The 20,834-nt window shown below is 43.7% G+C and overlaps 1 protein-coding gene across 1 annotated transcript in view; it reads right to left on the bottom strand.

Moving 5' to 3' along the window:
- The window catches only part of mdga2a (MAM domain containing glycosylphosphatidylinositol anchor 2a), a 93,529-nt gene that overhangs the window by 23,364 nt on the left and 49,331 nt on the right, over positions 1–20,834 (bottom strand). Inside the window, exons 6-10 of the mRNA XM_059352691.1 lie at positions 20,180–20,452; positions 15,243–15,572; positions 13,585–13,905; positions 6,783–7,055; positions 753–901 (exon numbers count right to left, since the gene is read on the bottom strand). Of these exons, the coding sequence (XP_059208674.1) occupies positions 753–901; positions 6,783–7,055; positions 13,585–13,905; positions 15,243–15,572; positions 20,180–20,452 (1,346 nt within the window). The remainder of the gene's footprint in view (positions 1–752; positions 902–6,782; positions 7,056–13,584; positions 13,906–15,242; positions 15,573–20,179; positions 20,453–20,834) is intronic.

Here is a 20,834-nt window from a genome sequence, read left to right as displayed (position 1 = left end):
CTACATTTACCATCAGGACTACATTTACCATCAGAACTACATTTACCATCAGGACTACATTTACCATCAGGACTACATTTACCATCAGGACTACATTTACCATCAGAACTACATTTACCATCAGGACTACATTTACCATCAGAACTACATTTACCATCAGAACTACATTTACCATCAGAATCAGGACTACATTTACCATCAGGACTACATTTACCATCAGAACTACATTTACCATCAGGACTACATTTACCATCAGGACTACATTTACCATCAGGACTACATTTACCATCAGAACTACATTTACCATCAGGACTACATTTACCATCAGTATCAGGACTACATTGACCATCAGAACTACATTTACCATCAGGACTACATTTACCATCAGGACTACATTTACCATCAGAACTACATTTACCATCAGGACTACATTTACCATCAGAACTACATTTACCATCAGGACTACATTTACCATCAGGACTACATTGACCATCAGGACTACATTTACCATCAGGACTACATTTACCATCAGTATCAGGACTACATTGACCATCAGGACTACATTTACCATCAGGACTACATTTACCATCAGTATCAGGACTACATTGACCATCAGGACTACATTGACCATCAGGACTACATTGACCATCAGGACTACATTTACCATCAGGACTACATGTACCCCATCTACCCCCCCACATCAAAGACTTCAGACTCAACGAGTGGCAGCAGTGGTGAAACCGGGAGCCGACCTGTCTGATGCCCAGCCGGTAGGCCAGGATCCGGTCCACTGCGTTGGGCTCCATCTGAGTCCACTGCAGCCTGAAGCCGTAGACCCGTGGCCGGTTCTGCCACAGAGCGCCGTACGTGTCGTGGTAGAACTCCGGAGCGAACGCCTTCCCTGAGGACACACAGGGTCAGAGGTCACACACTGACTACCACTCCCAGGGTGCACCTCACCGACTAACCAATCACAGAGCTTCACATTCTGCTGAACCTGAAGGTCACAAAAACAAAGACACTGTCATGTGACCACGTCCAAGGAGAGAGAAGAAGAAATGATGAAGGAGCAAAAAAACTGAAAAAGAAGAGAAATAGTGTTAATCTCAGAGGCTGCAGGATTATAAATTAATATGACAGTAAACACTGTGTGTGTGTGTGTGTGTGTGTGTGTGTGTGTTTGTATGTCTTCCTGTCAGCTCACAAACACATCACAGCGTCAGTGTGTGTTTGTCTGTGTGTGTGTGTGTGTGTGTGTGTGTGTGTGTGTGTGTGTGTGTGTTCCTGCTGATGTGCAGGTTGGAGGATTAAAACACCAAAGAAGAAGAAGAAGGGGGAGGAGGGGGAGGAGGAGGAGTCACCTGACTGGTCGAGCTGATAACAGAGTTGAGTCCTGATTTGCTGACTCAGCTGCAGCTACAGAGACTCTAACATGAAACTCTGGACCAATACCAATACGAATACGTTATTTTTGGATAGGGACAGTGCACATTAATGAACATCGATAAACATCTTTGTAAATATGCCGGATTACAGCAAGGTTGCTAGTTTGCATCCGTAGTCCCTAAAAAAAACACTGTAACATTTAAAATAGAACCTATAGAATCTATATAAATATAAAGTCCTGCAGCTATGTGGAATCAGGACAATCAGCACAACTCAAACATTACTTTTATACTTTGTATGCCACGGCTGAATTGAATGTTCACAGGCTCTCTCATTGGTTACTTTTTATCTATAAATCTATTATTGAATAGAATACTTTTCAAAAGGACTTGAAACTGTCTGAACTGATCACAATCGGTGAATTCAAGTTAATTTTAAAGGACAGAGAAATCTCTTCCCTTGGTCAGTGTGATGCTCCTTATAAGTCTCTACTGAGGCTCCTTCAGTGTTGTTGTGATGCTGGATTTGTATTCAATTGTTTATGATAACTGTGTTTAAATGTTGTAACTTTTTATTATTATATTATTATTTTTATTATTATTATTTCCAGCCTCTCCTGTCCTCTCCTCTCTGCTCTGTGTAAACAGATTCTCAGTGAATATTTGTCACGTGACCGTTGGTCTCAGCAGAATCAATCATGTCTTCATGAGCAGAATTTAATGTTTTTAACAGGATCTGGTTAGTGCAAATGCTTTATTTTAAATTACTTATGTAGAATAAAGAGATTCTGACAGAAATATCAACATTTTAACACAAGTTTTGGTCACTTTTTATAACGGAGACTTTCATAACTGATGATCCGTTCAAGGTCAAACTCAGTACAGCTTATTTTTTACAATAAAGGCTGGATTTTGGGCGACTTTTAAAAGAAAACACAGAGTTCATGCTGCTGATATAATAATAAAGAGCAATGAAATGAAATGATGTCAGAACACCATTCAAACATGACCTTTATACCTTCTACTGTTAATTATTCTCTCTGCATTAGGTAGATGAAACAAAACAAGTTGTATTTTTCTTGTGAAGTAAACTCAGTTAAGTTCACTTTACCTGTAAAATTTAAACTGCACATTATATTCTGTGATATAAAGTGCAGAATCACCACTAAAAGTCAGAGTGCTTTTGGCCCAAACATTGTCTGCTATCAGCTTTAATACCAGAACAGAACTGTGGACGGGGATGTGATCGGTGGCGACGGCAGCTGAGGAACAGGAAGCAGCAGGGTGCTGCCTCCGCTCTGATCCAGAGTCCCACTGACGGAACATGAATAATGAAAACATGAAGGTGAATCAGAGAACGAACAGCTGGACGTTTCAGAGCCGAGTCGGGATGAACAAGCTTTAAAACGTGTTCGACCTGTAGAAGAACACAAACTTCAACTTGAGCAGCAACAAGCCTCGGCTCTGCCCCGAGTACAGCTGCTCCATCTGCTTCCTGCTGCCACCTGAAGAACGCTACGGCCGCCGCCCCGCCAATGCCACCGCCACCGCCCCGCCAACGCCCCGCCGCCGCCCCGCCGCCGCCCCGCCGCCTCCACCATCCCACCGCCCCGCCAACGCCCCGCCGCCGCCTCGCCGCCTCCACCGTCCCGCCAACGCCCCGCCCCGCCAACGCCCCGTCCCTCCACCGCCCCGCCAATGCCCCGCCCCTCCACCGTCCCGCCAACGCCCCGCCCCTCCACCGCCCCGCCAATGCCCCGCCGCCTCCACCGTCCCACCGCCGCCCCATGAGAGGCTTAACAACGGCGACAAGTTCACAGAAAGAGACTCGAGCGCTGACAGGGCGTCTCTGTGGGGTGGCCAGGCCACTCGACTAGAGACTGGAACACTGGAGACTAGTGACTAGGAGACTATAAACTAGAGACTGGAACACTGGATACTAGTGACTAGGAGACTATAAACTAGAGACTGGAACACTGGATACTAGTGACTAGGAGACTATAAACTAGAGACTGGAACACTGGAACACTGGATACTAGTGACTAGGAGACTATAAACTAGAGACTGGAACACTGGAACACTGGATACTAGTGACTAGGAGACTATAAACTAGAGACTGGAACACTGGAACACTGGATACTAGTGACTAGGAGACTATAAACTAGAGACTGGAACACTGGAACACTGGATACTAGTGACTAGGAGACTATAAACTAGAGATTGGAACACTGGAACACTGGATACTAGTGACTAAGAGACTATAAACTAGAGACTGGAACACTGGATACTAGTGACTAGGAGACTATAAACTAGAGACTGGAACACTGGATACTAGTGACTAGGAGACTATAAACTAGAGACTGGAACACTGGAACACTGGATACTAGTGACTAGGAGACTAAACTAGAGACTGGAACACTGGAACACTGGATACTAGTGACTAAGAGACTATAAACTAGAGACTGGAACACTGGATACTAGTGACTAGGAGACTATAAACTAGAGACTGGAACACTGGAACACTGGATACTAGTGACTAAGAGACTATAAACTAGAGACTGGAACACTGAAGACTGGGAGACTAGAAACTAGGAGACTATAAACTAGAGACTGGAACACTGGAGACTAGTGACTAGGAGACTATCAACTAGAGACTGGAACACTGGAGACTAGAAACTAGAGACTGGAACACTGGAGACTAGTGACTAGGAGACTATCAACTAGAGACTGGAACACTGAAGACTGGGAGACTAGAAACTAGGAGACTAAAAACTAGAGACTGGGACACTGGATACTGTGAGACTAGAAACTGGAACACTGGAGACTGGGAGATTAGAAACTGGAACACTGGAGACTGGGAGACTAGAAACTAGGAGACTAAAAACTAGAGACTGGAACACTGGAACACTGGAGACTGGGAGACTAGAAACTACAGGTCAACTGGACTCTCTGAGTGTCATCGAGCTGTAACCCTAACTGGTAATAAAACGTCTTTCTGTCCGTCCAGGGTTTATAATCTACGGAGGCCCTGGAAGCTCACGGTGGGAACACTGCATTTAAAACTCCAAAACTGCAAACACACACACGAAGATAAAGTTTTGCGGCTGAAAACCTGAAGATTTTGACCTATTTACAGAAACATCCTGCCGTCAGATTTCAGCCTGGAAACGTTTTGTTTCCTGTTAGTCTCGACAAAAAAACAACAAAGATATTTAAGAAATCTAAAGAAGCTCATTAGAGTTTCTAGTCTCTGCAGAGTCCTTGAAGACAGAAACAAGGAGGGTAAAATAAAGTAAACGTTCAGTTAACTGGTGCATCACACGTCTGCAGAGACAGAAATCTGAACCCTGGATGGAAGGTTTCTTCAGTGGTAAAGAACAAAAGGTGAAGAAGTGTTTTCAAACGAGTCAGAGACAAGTCAGAGGCGAGTCAGAGACGAGTCAGCGGTGGGAACATGAGAGATGAAAGCTCTGTGAGAACAGAGCGGAGGCTGTTTGTTGTCACTTCAGATGTTTGAGAGGATGTGAAGGTTTCCTGAAGCTCCGCACTTTATTATTTATGACACTTTAAAGTCCCCCGAGGACACGACGAGTGCTGCTGCACTTCAGTCTGACAACAAGTCAAAGACCAGAGGAACTATAATTATCCTCAGGTTCACCACATGAACCGCTCACAGCACCAGCAGGACCAGGACGAGCACCCACTGGGACTGGGACTGGAGACTGGGAGACTGGAGACTGGAGACTGGAAGACTGGAGACTGGAGACTAGAGACTGGGAGACAGAATGACTAGAGACTAGAGACTGAGAAACTGGAGACTGGTACTGGGAGATTAGAGACTGCAGACTGGAAGACTGGAGACTGGGAAACTAGATACTGGGAAACTAGAGACTGGAGACTAGAGACCAAGAGACTAGAGACTGGAGACTGGGAAAATAGAGACTGGATGACTAGATACTAGAGACTGGGAAACTGGAGACTAATACTGGGAGCCTAGAGACTTTAAGACTAAAGACTGAAGACGAGAAGACGAGAAGACTGGAGACCGGGAGACTAGGGACTGGGAAACTAGAGACTGGAGACTGGGACTAGGACACTAGAGACTGGAGACTGGGAGGTGTAGGATTTCGTGAGGCAGGTTGGTCGAACATTTTGTCCATTTTAAGGTTAAGATTTTTGATCTGGAGACTTTGGAACCCAAACAGGTCCACTGATGATTCTAAACAGGATCCAAACAAGATGACGTGCTGATGGGACTTAAAATAAAGTTAACATCACTCTGATATTCTCAACAAAAAACAACAATTTGAGTTGGATTCTGGATGATTATCATAATTCGACTAATGGCACTGACACGTGTTGTTCAGTGAGATTATCTTCACAAATAAGATGAACGAACTACACCAGCCACGACTTTAACGTCCATGGCACTCTGAACTCTCATCAAACCACCAAACACCTTTTCAACCTTCGGACCCCGCTAAAACAGTCAGACGAAAACTTCAGTCAAAAAATAACCAAATCTGAGTTTAAATTGTTAATATTTGATGAAAATGTGTGATTTAAAATCAGCTGTCAGCACTAAACATGAAACCGTTTCTCCTCAGAGACACAGTGAAGCCCTGAGTGAGAGTTTATCAGCAGGAAGCTTCATTAACTTGTTTCATTAAAGGTTGTTGGTGAGTCGAGACAAACACCTTTTTCTGTATTTACAGAACAATACCTGATAATGTTGCACAGAGAGAGCAGCTGTAAAGAATATTAAACGGGACCAGGACTCTTCCCTGAGGAACTCCAACATTTATGACAAAAATACCTAAAATCACAAAAAACCTTCTTCCTGGATTTTCTCATCTCAAGCACTCCTTGAATGGATCATGTGACGAACGCTTTAGTCAGAAAAAGTTAAATTCAACCTTTTTTAATTCCAGAAAAGTCCAAGTCTTCAGTTATTTGAGTGACATTAACCCCCTGTAACTCCAGTTAAGAATCCAGACTAGAGACTGGAGACTGGGAGACTAGAGACTGGGATACTGGGACTGGAAGACTAGAGACTAGGAGAAAAGAGACCAGAAGACTGGTGCTGGAGACTGGTAACTAGGAGATTAGAAGACTAGGAAACTAGAGACAAGAAGACTAGAAACGAGGAGACTGGCTTGAGACTAGGAGATTAGAAGACTAGGAGACTAGATGAAGAAGAAGAAGAAACCTTCCTGGATTTTCACATTTCAAACGTTCCTTGAATGGATCATGCGACGAACGCTTCAATCAGAAAAACTGAAATTCAACCTTGTTTGATTCCAGACGAGTCCTTGTCTTCAGTAACTAGAGTCACATCAACCCCTATAACTCCAGGTAAGAATCAGCCTCCCACCATGCACCAGTAAAGCGACTCACCTGTGACCAGGAAGGTGCAGCGGCCGGCCCCGGCCTCGTTGGTGATGTCACAGGTGTACTCGCCGTAGCCCTCGCGGTTCAGAGCTTTGACCAGGTAGCTGGTGTCGTCTTTCTGCTCGCTGAACTGGCCCACGGTCAGCAGCCGCGTGCCCAGCTTCCACTCGTAGCGCAGCAGCCGGGCGGGGTGAGCTCGCAGCAGCCGGCAAGTCAGCGTGAACGCCCGGCCGAGCGCCTGGCGGATCTCCGTGTACGGCGGCTCCACGACGGGAGGGACTGTCGGACACGGAGACACGGAGACATCAGCCAAAAACATTCAATCTGATAATCAGTCACTCTGAGGAAACGTGTTGAAAATAATGGAAATCAGTGATAATGGGACTGGGAGACTAGAGACTAGGAGAATAGAGACTAGATACTAGGAGACTGGGAGACTAGAGACTGGCAGACTAGAGACTAGATACTAGGAGACTGGCAGACTAGAGACGGGGAGACTAGAGACTGGCAGACTAGAGACTGGGAGGCTGGAGACGGGGAGACTAGAGACTGGCAGAATAGAGACTGGGAGACTAGAGACTGGCAGAATAGAAGCTGGGAGACTAGAGACTGGCAGACTAGAGACTGGCAGAATAGAGACTGGGAGACTAGAGACTAGGAGAATAGAGACTAGATACTAGGAGACTGGCAGACTAGAGACGGGGAGACTAGAGACTGGCAGACTAGAGACTGGGAGGCTGGAGACGGGGAGACTAGAGACTGGCAGAATAGAGACTGGGAGACTAGAGACTGGCAGAATAGAGACTAGATACTAGGAGACTGGCAGACTAGAGACTGGGAGGCTGGAGCCTAGAGACTAGAGACTGGGACTGAGGGACTAGGAGACTGGGAGACTAGAGACTGGTACTGGGGGATTTGGTTTTAAAAAATCCCAAACCAGAACTAAAGTGTAATCAACTCAAGTTAAAAAGTTACATTATTGATGTTTAGTGAAGAATTCAAACCTTTAACAGCTTTTCTTTAAAATATTTCATGCCCTTTATTTTTTATTCCTGTTGTTGTCTGAGATCAATAAAGTTGATTATGAATAAATCTGAAGATGAACTCAGTGTTCCCATTGGTGAAATGATCTTTAACTTTGTATCTTTTAACCTTCGACATCATTAGAATGAGGCTCGTCCTCAATCATTCCTTGTGTTTTAATGACTGACATGATTTTCTGATGTCAGTGAGTTGTTTACTTGTTAGTTTTTGATAATACTTAATGTTGTTCAGCTGTTTATATGTTTACTCGATAAATCACAGAGAAATACTAATTCTTAGCTTTAAACTTCTGGAGCAGCAACTTTATACAACTGAAAAAGAAAAATATGTCTTTTATCCAAAAAGTTTGAAATTCAAAGTTCATGTAAAGAAAATTAGGTAAACTTGTGTGTGTTTCAGCAACTTGTTGAACCTGAACTGACCTGAAAGTTTAACTCTCGCCGTATCGAACTGATAACATAAGTAAATCCATTAATCTGCTGCTGTGTTTCTGACTCTTTAATGAAGCCTGAGCGTCTGCAGTAACCTTAAACCTCTTAAGTGTCTGAGATATTTAAAGTCGTGCGGTGTTAACCCCGCCGCCGAGGCAGCGCGGGACCCGTCTCTTTAAATCCCTCCCGCAGAAACTTCCTCTGAAGATTTCAGACACATTACAGGTGTCACTTCACAGATTAACGTCTCGCCGTCCAACACGGATCCACTGACAAGTGACCGCCGTCTGACCTCGCCGCCGCAGACGAACCGATGGCGCCGCTGACGAGGTCAGAGCTTCACGCGCTCTTTATAAAGATATATTCCACCACATTTCATTTCTTCTTTTTATTTTAGTAGAAGTCTGTTTTACTCAGCAGTCTGCTGAGGTTTCTGATATTAATAACAATAAAAAATAATAAAGTTGCACAATGAAACAAAGTGCTCAACATATAAAGTAACATTAATTAGTAATATTTGTATTATTAGGGCCTCGGGGCAATCGCCCTGAGCACTACTGTTATACTGTGGATTTCTTCTTCTTCCTCTTGCTGACGCAATTTCGTCCCGCTACTAGTCCTACAACTTGAAGAGTTGCAGGACAAATTATATATCAAAACGTGCGGTTTGATCGGGATCGGTGTGCTATTACTTTTCTCTACTGAATACGAATTTTTCGACATAAGTCGCGAAAAACTGCCCAAAATTTTGCATTGAAATGAATGGGATGACCAAAAAAATTTCACCTAGAGACTCCATTTAAACTTTAAACAGTAGACACAAGTCTTGTGTATCGGTGTATTAATCCACGTTTCGATAGGTCATATAGTTTTTTATCAATCCCTGTTCAATGACCATGATCATTTTTGGAGAAATTCTGAGATTATAATGGGTGTGTATTGCACGGAATGTTCGTGTCACAGTGTGTGACATCATCACCAGAGTGTAGAGGGAGAGAAAAAACTGTCAAAAAATAAATTTGAAAACTGCGCTCCAGGCCGCAAATTCCATATGTATATATGTAGATATACACAAATATGTGTACATATCTACATTTATATAGGTAGATATGTACATATACACACACACACACATGTATATATATATATATATATATATATATACATGTATATATGTATACACGTATATCTAGACACACATTCACTCCTCTATTACACAATATTGCATCTGACACATTGATATATTGTTGTTGTCTTTATTTACTATTTTTACTTAATGAATTGCATATCTGTCATTGATTTGTCTCACACATATATTTTATGAAATGTATCTATTTAGTTTTATTGATTCTTATGTCTTGCTGTTATTGTGTATTGTCCAAATATTTGGAAACAGTTGAACTTGTGCTTTGGCAGTACTGGTTTTTAACATTCGTGCCAATAAAACCTTATTGAATTAAATTGAATTGAATTGAATGTGAGTGTGGCTGCTTGCTGGGGCTCAGAGGGTTAATAATAATAGTAATAATAATAAACGTGTTTCTGTTGCAGAAATCAAACGTTTCTCGTGGACGTCCCTGTAATCCATGTGGATGAATAATGTCCAGATGACGTCCCTGTAATCCTCCGTTCTGCAGGACTCCAGGACTTGTTGGGAACTTGTGGAGGATGTTCGTCACCTCTGCACATCACTGTCGTCCCCATAATCCAGCAGAGACCCGACAGACTGGGAGGGATTATTGTGGTTACTCTCAGCGTTTTATCAGGACTCCATTAGCATATTTATAAAAGTCATTAAAAAGTGCAGCAGCAGTCAGAGTGCTGAGTCAGCAGCAGGATCACTGAGACGTCTCCGGAGGGAAACGTTTGTCGTGTGGATGTGAGTAATCCACCTGTAATCTGGCTCACTTTAATCTGCTTAGTGTTGAAAACACGCTGCAGCAAGTTTACACAAGCAGAGATGTTCCTTTACTGCTGCGTTTAATGTTGTGATACAAAGTATTAGCAGCAAAACACTCAGAGAATAATCAGAGAATAATCTCTGTCAAGCTTCTCTTTGTTGTTTGTTCAGCTTCTGTTTCCACCGACGACTTCCTGAATCTAACGTTGGGTTCTAACTCATCAGTCTGAAGCTGAATAAAGAGATTTATCTGTGATTTAATGTGAATAAACGGATCTAAAGGATGCTGAAATAACTCCAACATGATGCTGAATTGATGCTTTGTCACAAGAACACTGCTGTTAAAATGAGTCTGGTGCGTTATAAATCAATGCATATCATTTATTAGGAAGTTTTTTATGGATTGTGGAACAGTTTAAAGACTTTTTCAGAGGCTGAAGCACAAAATAAATAAGAGAAAAAGTTAAGTGAAAATTTAAGATGATTTAAGTTATAAATTAAGGGATGGTTTCATGTTATTTGGCCAATTTTAAGGGTTTTTAAGCATAAACCGTTGTTGTTTTTTTGTGATTTAATACAAATAAACGGTGTGTGTGTGTGTGTGTGTGTGTGTGTGTGTGTGTGTGTGTGTGTGTGTGTCTGTGTGTGTGTGTGTGTGTGTGTGTGTGTGTGTGTGTGTGTGTGTGTTCTGGTTGTCAGGCGGATCGTGGCTGGGAGCTCGTGGGTTAGGGTTGATGTCGTGGGTTAGATGCCGGCTGCAGACGGTTCCTCTGGACATGATGGTGAGAGACGCGATGTGATTGGATGATTTCAGGAGCCACGTCACAAAGCATTCTGGGTATTTTAGAGGCTGTTTGTTTACGTCCAGCAGATTATGTTTTCACTTTTTTTGCCAGAAAGTTATCGGAGCAGTCAGTTTCATGCTGCTTCCAGGTGAGGCAAGGTCTCTGAGAGTCACACACACATGAACAGCTGTGTGTGTGCAGGTGTGTGTGTGTGCAGGTGTGTGTGTGTGTCCTGGTGTAACTGGACCGGTCCTATGTTGATCTGGTTTTGGCATCTTTCCCTTTTAATGTTTAGTTGAAATGGAGGAAGAAACACTGCAGGTTGATCTGCTGCTCAGCGTCCAGCAGGGGGCAGCGATGCAGATAAACGCTGGTCAACCGTCAAATACACGAAGAAGTAGAAGAAGATTCAGAAGCATTCTGGGTGCAGATGCATCCTTGTGAAGTGGCTGGAAGAGCTGAGGATCCTGGAAGAGCTGAGGATCCTGGAAGGGCTGAGGATCCTGGAAGGGCTGAGGATCCTGGAAGAGCTGAGGATCCTGGAAGAGCTGAGGATCCTGGAAGAGCTGAGGATCCTGGAAGGGCTGAGGATCCTGGATGAGCTGAGGATCCTGGAAGGGCTGAGGATCCTGGAAGGGCTGAGGATCCTGGATGAGCTGAGGATCCTGGATGAGCTGAGGATCCTGGAAGGGCTGAGGATCCTGGAAGGGCTGAGGATCCTGGATGAGCTGAGGATCCTGGAAGAGCTGAGGATCCTGGAAGGGCTGAGGATCCTGGAAGAGCTGAGGATCCTGGAAGAGCTGAGGATCCTGGAAGGGCTGAGGATCCTGGATGAGCTGAGGATCCTGGATGAGCTGAGGATCCTGGAAGGGCTGAGGATCCTGGAAGAGCTGAGGATCCTGGAAGGGCTGAGGATCCTGGAAGGGCTGAGGATCCTGGAAGAGCTGAGGATCCTGGAAGAGCTGAGGATCCTGGAAGGGCTGAGGATCCTGGAAGGGCTGAGGATCCTGGAAGAGCTGAGGATCCTGGAGGGGCTGAGGATCCTGGATGAGCTGAGGATCCTGGAAGAGCTGAGGATCCTGGAAGAGCTGAGGATCCTGGAAGGGCTGAGGATCCTGGATGAGCTGAGGATCCTGGAAGGGCTGAGGATCCTGGAAGGGCTGAGGATCCTGGATGAGCTGAGGATCCTGGATGAGCTGAGGATCCTGGAAGGGCTGAGGATCCTGGATGCTGGAACATGGTTTTTATCCTTCAGGTTCAGTTTGAACAATAAAATGACTGACCAGTTCCTCCTGTTGTAATTTTAAATTTTAAATTTTTCCTTTTTATAAAAAAAATACTTTTAACTATTTGGTAAAAACGGCAAATGGTAAAAAGTATTTATTTTTATTTTTATTTTTAAGTTTTGAAATGCGTCAGTTTGACCCGTAACATAAGAGGGTTAAATTGAATAGCATTTAAAGTTTTACTAGAAGAAAACAGAAACTTACCATCAAATAATTATTTTAGAAAATAGTTATATAAAAATACAGATAATGTACAGTAATTATTCTAAAGATAGATATTTTTTACTGTGTATTACCTGTGTTTTTACAGAAATTATCTGTTAGATTACTTACAGTTGTTTATTGTTATTGTAACTTGCCAGAAAAATTGTGTTTAATTTTACGGATAATTTCTTTAAAGGATACAACACACATTAAAGTTTTTAAATCCCATTAAAGCAATTAAATAATACTGTAAACTATTATAATGTCCCATCAGATTAATTTACAGGTTCCAACTTTTATTGTATGGTTCATATTTGTAAGAAAATTAATTTACTGTTTGTTTTTCCTTATATGTAAAAATGCAAAATAAATAAAATCTCATCATGTTGCTGAATGTAAAATGAGGGAAACTTTCTGTTTTCTTCAATGAAACTTCAGTCAAACATTTCCTGTCATATTAAAGTTAAAACTTTAGTTATTACCAAATATTACCTGTCAAATATTTTTACTGTTTGACGTTTTGTGTCTTTGAACGTCTGGAATCTAAACTTCAGTTCTGTGAGTCTGAACGAAGCTTAAACAAACATCAGGAACGTGATCCGTGGGGAGTGGAACACGCCGCAGGAAGCTCCGCCCCCCCGTCAGTCCCGACTGCTGACAGACCTCAGGGTCAAAGGTCAAAGGCTCTACGGTCAGCTGACCAGCTGCTGTTGGAGGAGGTTAAAAACAAGCCTCAGACTCTGCCAACCTTCCAGTCCCTGAGTGTTTTTAAGTAGCCCCGCCTCTTTTCTCTTGCCTTCCATTATATTATCATTATATATTATTATTATTATAGTATTCCTCTTGTGAGTGTTAGGGAACAGTGTCTCCTTGTAATCCACCAGTTTCCTTTAAATTAACCCTTTTGATTTATCACGCTCTCTTTCACTCCTACGGGCAATTTAAGGTCACCAGTTTCACCTCAGTGCATGTTTTTGGACTGTGGGAGGAACCAGAGAGACACGGGGAGAACATGAGAGCTCCACAAAGAAGAGCCTCAAACTATTTCATTTCATTTTTATTTGGATTTTGGTTTTTCTTTAGGTGTATGTGTGTGTGTGTGTGTGTGTGTGTGTGTGTGTGTGTGTGTGTGTGTGTGTGTGTGTGTGTGTTACCCACACTGCACCACCAGCTGAATCAGAGCTTCTCTGGGTTTCACGTTGAAGCCGTTGTACTGACTCGTCTGGCAGCGGTACGTCCCGCTCATGTCCCTCCTCACGTTGGCGACGCGGAGGACGCCATCGTAACTCTCCGTCTGCTCCGAGCCGTCCGGCATCAGGACGCCGGCCGCCGCCGCCGCCGCCACGCCGCTCTCCTCCACCCGCGACCACAGGATGATGGGTTTGGGTTTCCCTGAGACCAGACACTGCAGGTCCACCGTGTCGCCCTCCTGAGCGATCAGGAGAGAGCGTCCTCTGGGGACCGTCAGCACCGGGGGGACTGCAGGGACAGACACACCAGTCCTCACGAGTCATCACGAGTCATCACGAGTCAGACTGGGTCATCACGAGTCAGACTCTGAGTCTTCACGAGTCAGACTCTTACACGCCACAAGTCAGACTCTTAGACGTCATGAGTCAGACTCTGAGTCATCACGAGTCAGACTCTGAGTCATCACGAGTCAGACTCTGAGTCATCACGAGTCAGACTCTTAGTCGTCACGAGTCAGACTCTGAGACGCCACGAGTCAGACTCTGAGTCATCACGAGTCAGACTCTGAGTCGTCACGAGTCAGACTCTGAGTCATCACGAGTCAGACTCTTAGTCGTCACGAGTCAGACTCTTAGTTGTCACGAGTCAGACTCTGAGTCGTCACGAGTCAGACTCTTAGTTGTCACGAGTCAGACTCTGAGACGCCACGAGTCAGACTCTTAGTTGTCACGAGTCAGACTCTGAGTCGTCACGAGTCAGACTCTTAGTCGTCACGAGTCAGACTCTGAGACGCCACGAGTCAGACTCTTAGTTGTCACGAGTCAGACTCTGAGTCGTCACGAGTCAGACTCTGAGACGCCACGAGTCAGACTCTTAGTTGTCACGAGTCAGACTCTTAGACGCCACAAGTCAGACTCTTAGACGTCATGAGTCAGACTCTGAGTCGTCACGAGTCAGACTCTTAGTCGTCACGAGTCAGACTCTGAGACGCCACGAGTCAGACTCTGAGTCATCACGAGTCAGACTCTTAGTTGTCACGAGTCAGACTCTGAGACGCCACGAGTCAGACTCTGAGTCATCACGAGTCAGACTCTTAGTTGTCACGAGTCAGACTCTTAGTCGTCACGAGTCAGACTCTGAGTCGTCACGAGTCAGACTGGGTCATCACGAGTCAGACTCTTAGTTGTCACGAGTCAGACTCTTAGTCGTCACGAGTCAGACTCTGAGTCGTCACGAGTCAGACTGGGTCATCACGAGTCAGACTCTTAGACGTCACGAGTCAGACTCTTAGACGTCACGAGTCAGACTCTTAGTCGTCACGAGTCAGACTCTTAGTCGTCACGAGTCAGACTCTGAGTCGTCACGAGTCAGACTCTTAGTCGTCACGAGTCAGACTCTTAGACGCCACGAGTCAGACTCTGAGTCGTCACGAGTCAGACTCTTAGACGCCACGAGTCAGACTCTTAGACGCCACGAGTCAGAATCTTAGACGCCACGAGTCAGACTCTTAGACGCCACGAGTCAGACTCTGAGTCGTCACGAGTCAGACTCTTAACTGAACTTTATGAAATCGTGTTATTTCAGCTGCAGACTGAATATGACATCACTTCCTGCGGCGGACTCACCCGTGGTGGAAGAGATGTTGACATCAATGCTGATCTCGGGCGTTCCTCCGTTCCGCAGCGATGCCACGCAGGTGTAGGTGCCAAAATCGGTGAACTTGAGGTCGATGATGTCGAGGTTGGTGGTGCCGGGCGTGACCTCGGTGTCGGTGTGCGTGATGACCATCCGCTCCGAGCTGCGCAGCGGCCGCCCGTTCTTCAGCCAACCGAACTGCAGCTCCTCGGGGGGCGTGGCCTCGACCTGGCAGCTGATCTTCACCTCACGGCCAATCTGGATGTAGTCGTCGTTGTGGTACGGGTCCGGTGTGATCCAGAAACGACCTTTACGAAGACCTGCAGACGGAGACAAAACATCTGTTAACCTCGTGTTAGGTTCGTTTTCTCAAGAACAGAAATAACAATAATATAATAATATAATATAAATAATAACAATACTAATTAAAGCTGCAAGCAGCAATGAACGGGCCCGAGCCGAGTGGAGCCGGCCATTCCAGGTCCACCGACCACTCTCTGCTGAGTACAGGGACGCCTCATGCAAGTCTCTATGACAAACGGTTCATTCGTTAGGAGAAGGGGGCGTGGCTAATCAAAAGGGCGGGACTTTATGAAATATGATTTTATGACTTTATTTGGAATATGATAACGCCCTCAAAAACACAATTCATCTGCCGTTATAATAATATACGGACCAATTGCAATAGGGTCCTCACACTGTTAGTGCTCGGGCCCTAATAATAATAATAATAATAATAATAATAACAATAATAATAATACCCGGGGCATGTTTAATTATCCAAAAGAGCCAGAAACTAAAAAATCCCAATAAACATTGTTTATTGTAACTCCATTACTAACCATTTCAATAAATATTTAGTGCAGTGGTGTTCTTTACCTCTCACTGATCGGGTTCAAAGAGGATAATTCAGAAAAATTGTATTTATATTTAACAGATAATTTCTTTAAAAGATACAACACACATTCAAGTTTTTAAATAACATTAAATCAATTAAATAATACTGTAAAATATATATAATGTCACATCAGATTAATTTACAGATTTGAATTTTTATAATTTTTTAGGGTTCATATTTGTAAGAAAATGAATTTACTGCTGTTGTTTTTTGTTTTTTTAATTCTATGTAAAAATACAAAAATAAAATAAAATCTCATCATGTTGCCAATGTAAAATGAGGGAAACTTTGTTTTCTTTAATGAAACTTCAGTCAAACATTTCCTGTCATATTAAAGTTAAAACTTTAGTTATTACCATTTTTTACTGTTTGACGTTTTGTGTCTTTGAACGTCTGGAATCTAAACTTCAGTTCTGTGAGTCTGAACGAAGCTTAAACAAACATCAGGAACGTGATCCGTGGTGAGTGGAACACGCCGCAGGAAGCTCCGCCCCCCCGTCAGTCCCGACTGCTGACAGACCTCAGGGTCAAAGGTCAAACCCCAGATATCTGAGTGTGTATGTTTATAAATAGCTTTAGTTCGTGAGGCGTGCAGCTGATTGTCCCTGTTCATTAAGATTAAAGCAAGAACGCCTCCAACAAACCCTCAGAGTGTGTGTGTGTGTCTGTGTGTGTGTGTGTGTGTGTGTGTGTGCGTCTGTGTGTGTGTGTGTGTGTGTGTGTGTGCGTGCGTGTGTGCGTCTGTGTGTGTGTGTGTGTGTGTGTGTGTGTGTGTGCGTCTGTGTGTGTGTGTGTGTGTGCGTCTGTGTGTGTGTGTGTGTGTGTGTGTGTGTGCGTCTGTGTGTGTGTGTGTGTGTGTGTGTGTGTGCGTCTGTGTGTGTGTGTGTGTGTGCGTCTGTGTGTGTGTGTGTGTGTGTGTGTGTGTGTGCGTCTGTGTGTGTGTGTGTGTGTGTGTGTGTGTGTGTGTGTGTGTGCAGTGACTTTCATGTGTGAGCGACTGCATCCACCTCGAGTTATGCAACAGACCTTTTACTGACGCAGTGAAACACACACACACACACACACACACACACACACACACTGAGTTCTTCTGATTGGTGTAAAAGCTTCATGTACTACGTTACCCAGAACACCTCGCTGCTGTTTACTGTCATCTTCTCCTCCACAGGGCAAGATGACACCTTCATCATCATCAACTCCTCCTCCTCCTCTCTCCTCATCCTCCTCCTTCCATGTATTCCTTGTTTCCTCCGCTCTTCACCTCCTCACCCCATTATATTCCTATCTTTCTTTCTCCTCCTCCGTCTCCCTGCCTCTGCTGATTAATATCATCCTCTCCTTCATCACCTCCTCCTCCTCATCCCTTTTTCTTTTGTCACCTCCTCCTCTCCTTCTTTACCATCCTCTCCTCTGTTTCTCACCTCCTCCTCGTTCTGGCTTTACTTTACATTCTTCCTCCTTCTCCCCTCCTCCACTCTCTGCACCTCCTCATCTGACCCTTTGATTCCTCACCTCCTCCTCACACACACACACACACACACACACATGGCAGACAGCATGGCGGCGAGGCTCGTCGATTCTCCAGACTTTGTACATCAGCAGTTATTTGTTTCAAGTCTGTTCACTCAGAACATTCTTGCGATCACTTCTTCCAGCCGACAGGATCTTTTGGACATCGGATCCTGCGATCCTGGTAACTTAATCGTGATCTCCTCGAGGCAACCAACCCGGCTCGGCCGACCAGAAGGGCTCGCAGGCGGCGTGGAGATCGTAAACCAAGGCGGGGGAAGAGAGGAGGGCTAAGGACTAAGCTAACGCTAACTCCTCTACCCGCCATTTTCCTCGCCAATGTTCGATCTCTGGCGAACAAAATGGGTGAGCTACGGCTGCGGATTACAACACACAAATGGATTATGGATGTTATTGATCAGCTGTTTGTTAGTCAGAAAAAAAAGATTTAAAACTGTCAGAAACATAATTTTTACTTTTTTCTTGTAATTTTGTAACTATACAACAGGTGTAGTACAGGTGTGATGGGCACCTTTATCTATGAGACGAGACATGTTCTTCATCTATAAAGTCTTGATAGGTGACATGCCACCTCAGCACTTATTAAACTGGTCACATAGTAATTATCCTACATGCTCTAGTGATTAATGATTAATGTTCCCCGGACTGATACTGAATCTGCTGCATCTACCTGGAACATCTAAGAACATTCAATCAAACTCAACACAATTATAACTATGGGCCAGTTTAAAACTATGACAACCAATAACTCTGCCTTGCAACTGTTTTTTTATGTTTTTCAAGTGTTTTGTCTGTTGTTTGTTCTTCATTGTGTGTAAATGAGGAGTTGCCCTCATTGATTCCTGGAGAAATAAATAAAGGATAAAAGAAAATGAATTTAAATGAATCGATATAATATCGTGATACTCTGCTGTATGGATTTTTTCCTCCTCTTTTTCAGCGTTCGGTTGGACTGAAGACCTCCAGTTGATTTCTCTGGTCAGTAAAGTTCATTTAGTCAGATCTGATGGAGACAGACGTAACGACGAACTCAATGATTGAAACGTCTACAAACCAGCGGGGCTGTCCTTTATTCATAGACAGTCTATGGGTAGGTGTTTGTTTCTGTCAGGTTCTGCTGTGTCTGTTAACATGAGAACCGATAAGAATGAAGGACGGTTTGTTTATAATTGTTTCTGTTGTGACATCGTCACCTTAAAGTCTGCTGCGTCTCGTCCTTGTTCCAGAGGTCTGTGTAAACGTGCAGCTCCATAGAAGCTGCTGATGTCTTTGTGTTTCCTGATGAACCTCAGAGATCTGAAGTGAAGTGAGAGCTCAGACAGATAAACGCTGCGCCTGTTGTCGGATCTATTCCGGTCTGTTCTGCAGCAGCTTGTAGCTTCTCAACAACAACAACTAAAGACTGAATGAGCCTTTGTACTAAAGCCGAGGATTCACCGGAGACGAGACGAACACACGAGCTGCTCAAATCCCACAGGAAACACAAATCACTACATAAAAGGACAGCTGTTGCATCGAACATACACATAAAGAATCTATATGAATCTAGAAATATCTATATAAAATCAATATAATCTATAATCCTGCAGCTCTATGGAATCAGCACAATCAGAACAACTCAAACATGTCTTTGTGTGGAATAACAGTTAGAATAACAGAAATTAGAAAAAAATTTAATAAACTTGTAATAAAACAGAATTTATATATCAACTCTTTTCCAAGTGTCCTGAATGTTGTAACACAGTTTTCTCCACATATTGAAGTATCATCATGTTTCCAGCCTCTCCTGTCCTCTTCTCTCTGCTCTGTGTAAACAGCCTCTCCTGTCCTCTCCCCTCTGCTCTGTGTAAACAGCCTGTCCTGTCCTCTCCTCTCTGCTCTGTGTAAACAGCCTCTCCTGTCCTCTCCTCTCTGCTCTGTGTAAACAGCCTCTCCTGTCCTCTCCCCTCTGCTCTGTGTAAACAGCCTCTCCTGTCCTCTCCTCTCTGCTCTGTGTAAACAGCCTCTCCTGTCCTCTCCTCTCTGCTCTGTGTAAACAGCCTCTCCTGTCCTCTCCTCTCTGCTCTGTGTAAACAGATTCTCAGCAGAATCAATCATGTCTTCAGTGTCTCTGAGGAGAATTTATTGTTTTTAACAGGATCTGGTTAGTGCAGACACTTTATTTTAAATGACACATGGAGAATAAAGAGATTCTGACACAAATATCAACATTTTAACACAAGTTTTGGTCACTTTTAATAACTGATGATCCGTTCATGGACTGTTGGAAAGTTCAAACTCTGATGATAACGTCTGTTTTTATAGTGCATTTCTACGATAAACGGTTTATTCATGTTGAAGCTGTTTCCAGTTTCTGTGAGACATTCTGAGTTGTTTTTTTTGCATGTATTTGTTTGTCTGTATGAAATTGTATGATAATTATATTATGAATATTATTTGTATATATTTATAATGTATTTTTTTGATTTTTATTTTGTTTATGACTGTTTGTGTTGGTACCTCTGACGAGGATGTTGGTGGATTTCTTGGCGGGGTTTCCCACGTTGTTGGACGCCACGCAGCTGTAGGCGCCGCCGTCGTCCACGGTAACGCCGGGGATGGTCAGCGTGCCGCCGTTCACCACGCTCCTCCTGGGAAGCTCCTCCCCCCCCGGCCGCGCCCACAGCAGGGCGGGGGGCGGGTCTCCGCCCGACGCCACGCACACCAGCGTGACGGCGTCGCCCGGGTTCACCACCAGCGGGTCGTCCAGCAGCAGCTTGATGGAGGGAGGAGCTGACGGACAATCAATCATCAATAATCAATAATCAATCAATCATTCCTCTGTCTTCTGGTTCACTTTTAAGATTTCTGGCACATATAAATATTTTCTTTTCAATTATTTACTCTGGTTTTGTCCCACTTTAATAATTATTAAAATAATATAAAAATAATAAATATGAATATAACAAGCAACAAAAATATTCTAAAAAATTAAAACAAACGAATATGCTGAGTGTTTATTTTTTATCATTCATTTTTTTAATTGATTTTAATCGACTATTTCATCTATTTTTTCTTCACTTAGTAACTTAACATTTATAGCTCATATTTTACTGTTTATTTTTATTGATTTATATATTTGATCAATTTATTTACTCTATTTTTGTCCCTCTGA

This window comes from Centropristis striata, chromosome 16 (genome assembly GCF_030273125.1).
Source record: "Centropristis striata isolate RG_2023a ecotype Rhode Island chromosome 16, C.striata_1.0, whole genome shotgun sequence".
Lineage (NCBI taxonomy): Eukaryota > Metazoa > Chordata > Actinopteri > Perciformes > Serranidae > Centropristis > Centropristis striata.
The sequence above is the reverse complement of the archived record's forward strand: the minus strand, read 5'-3'. Positions and strand labels throughout refer to the sequence as shown.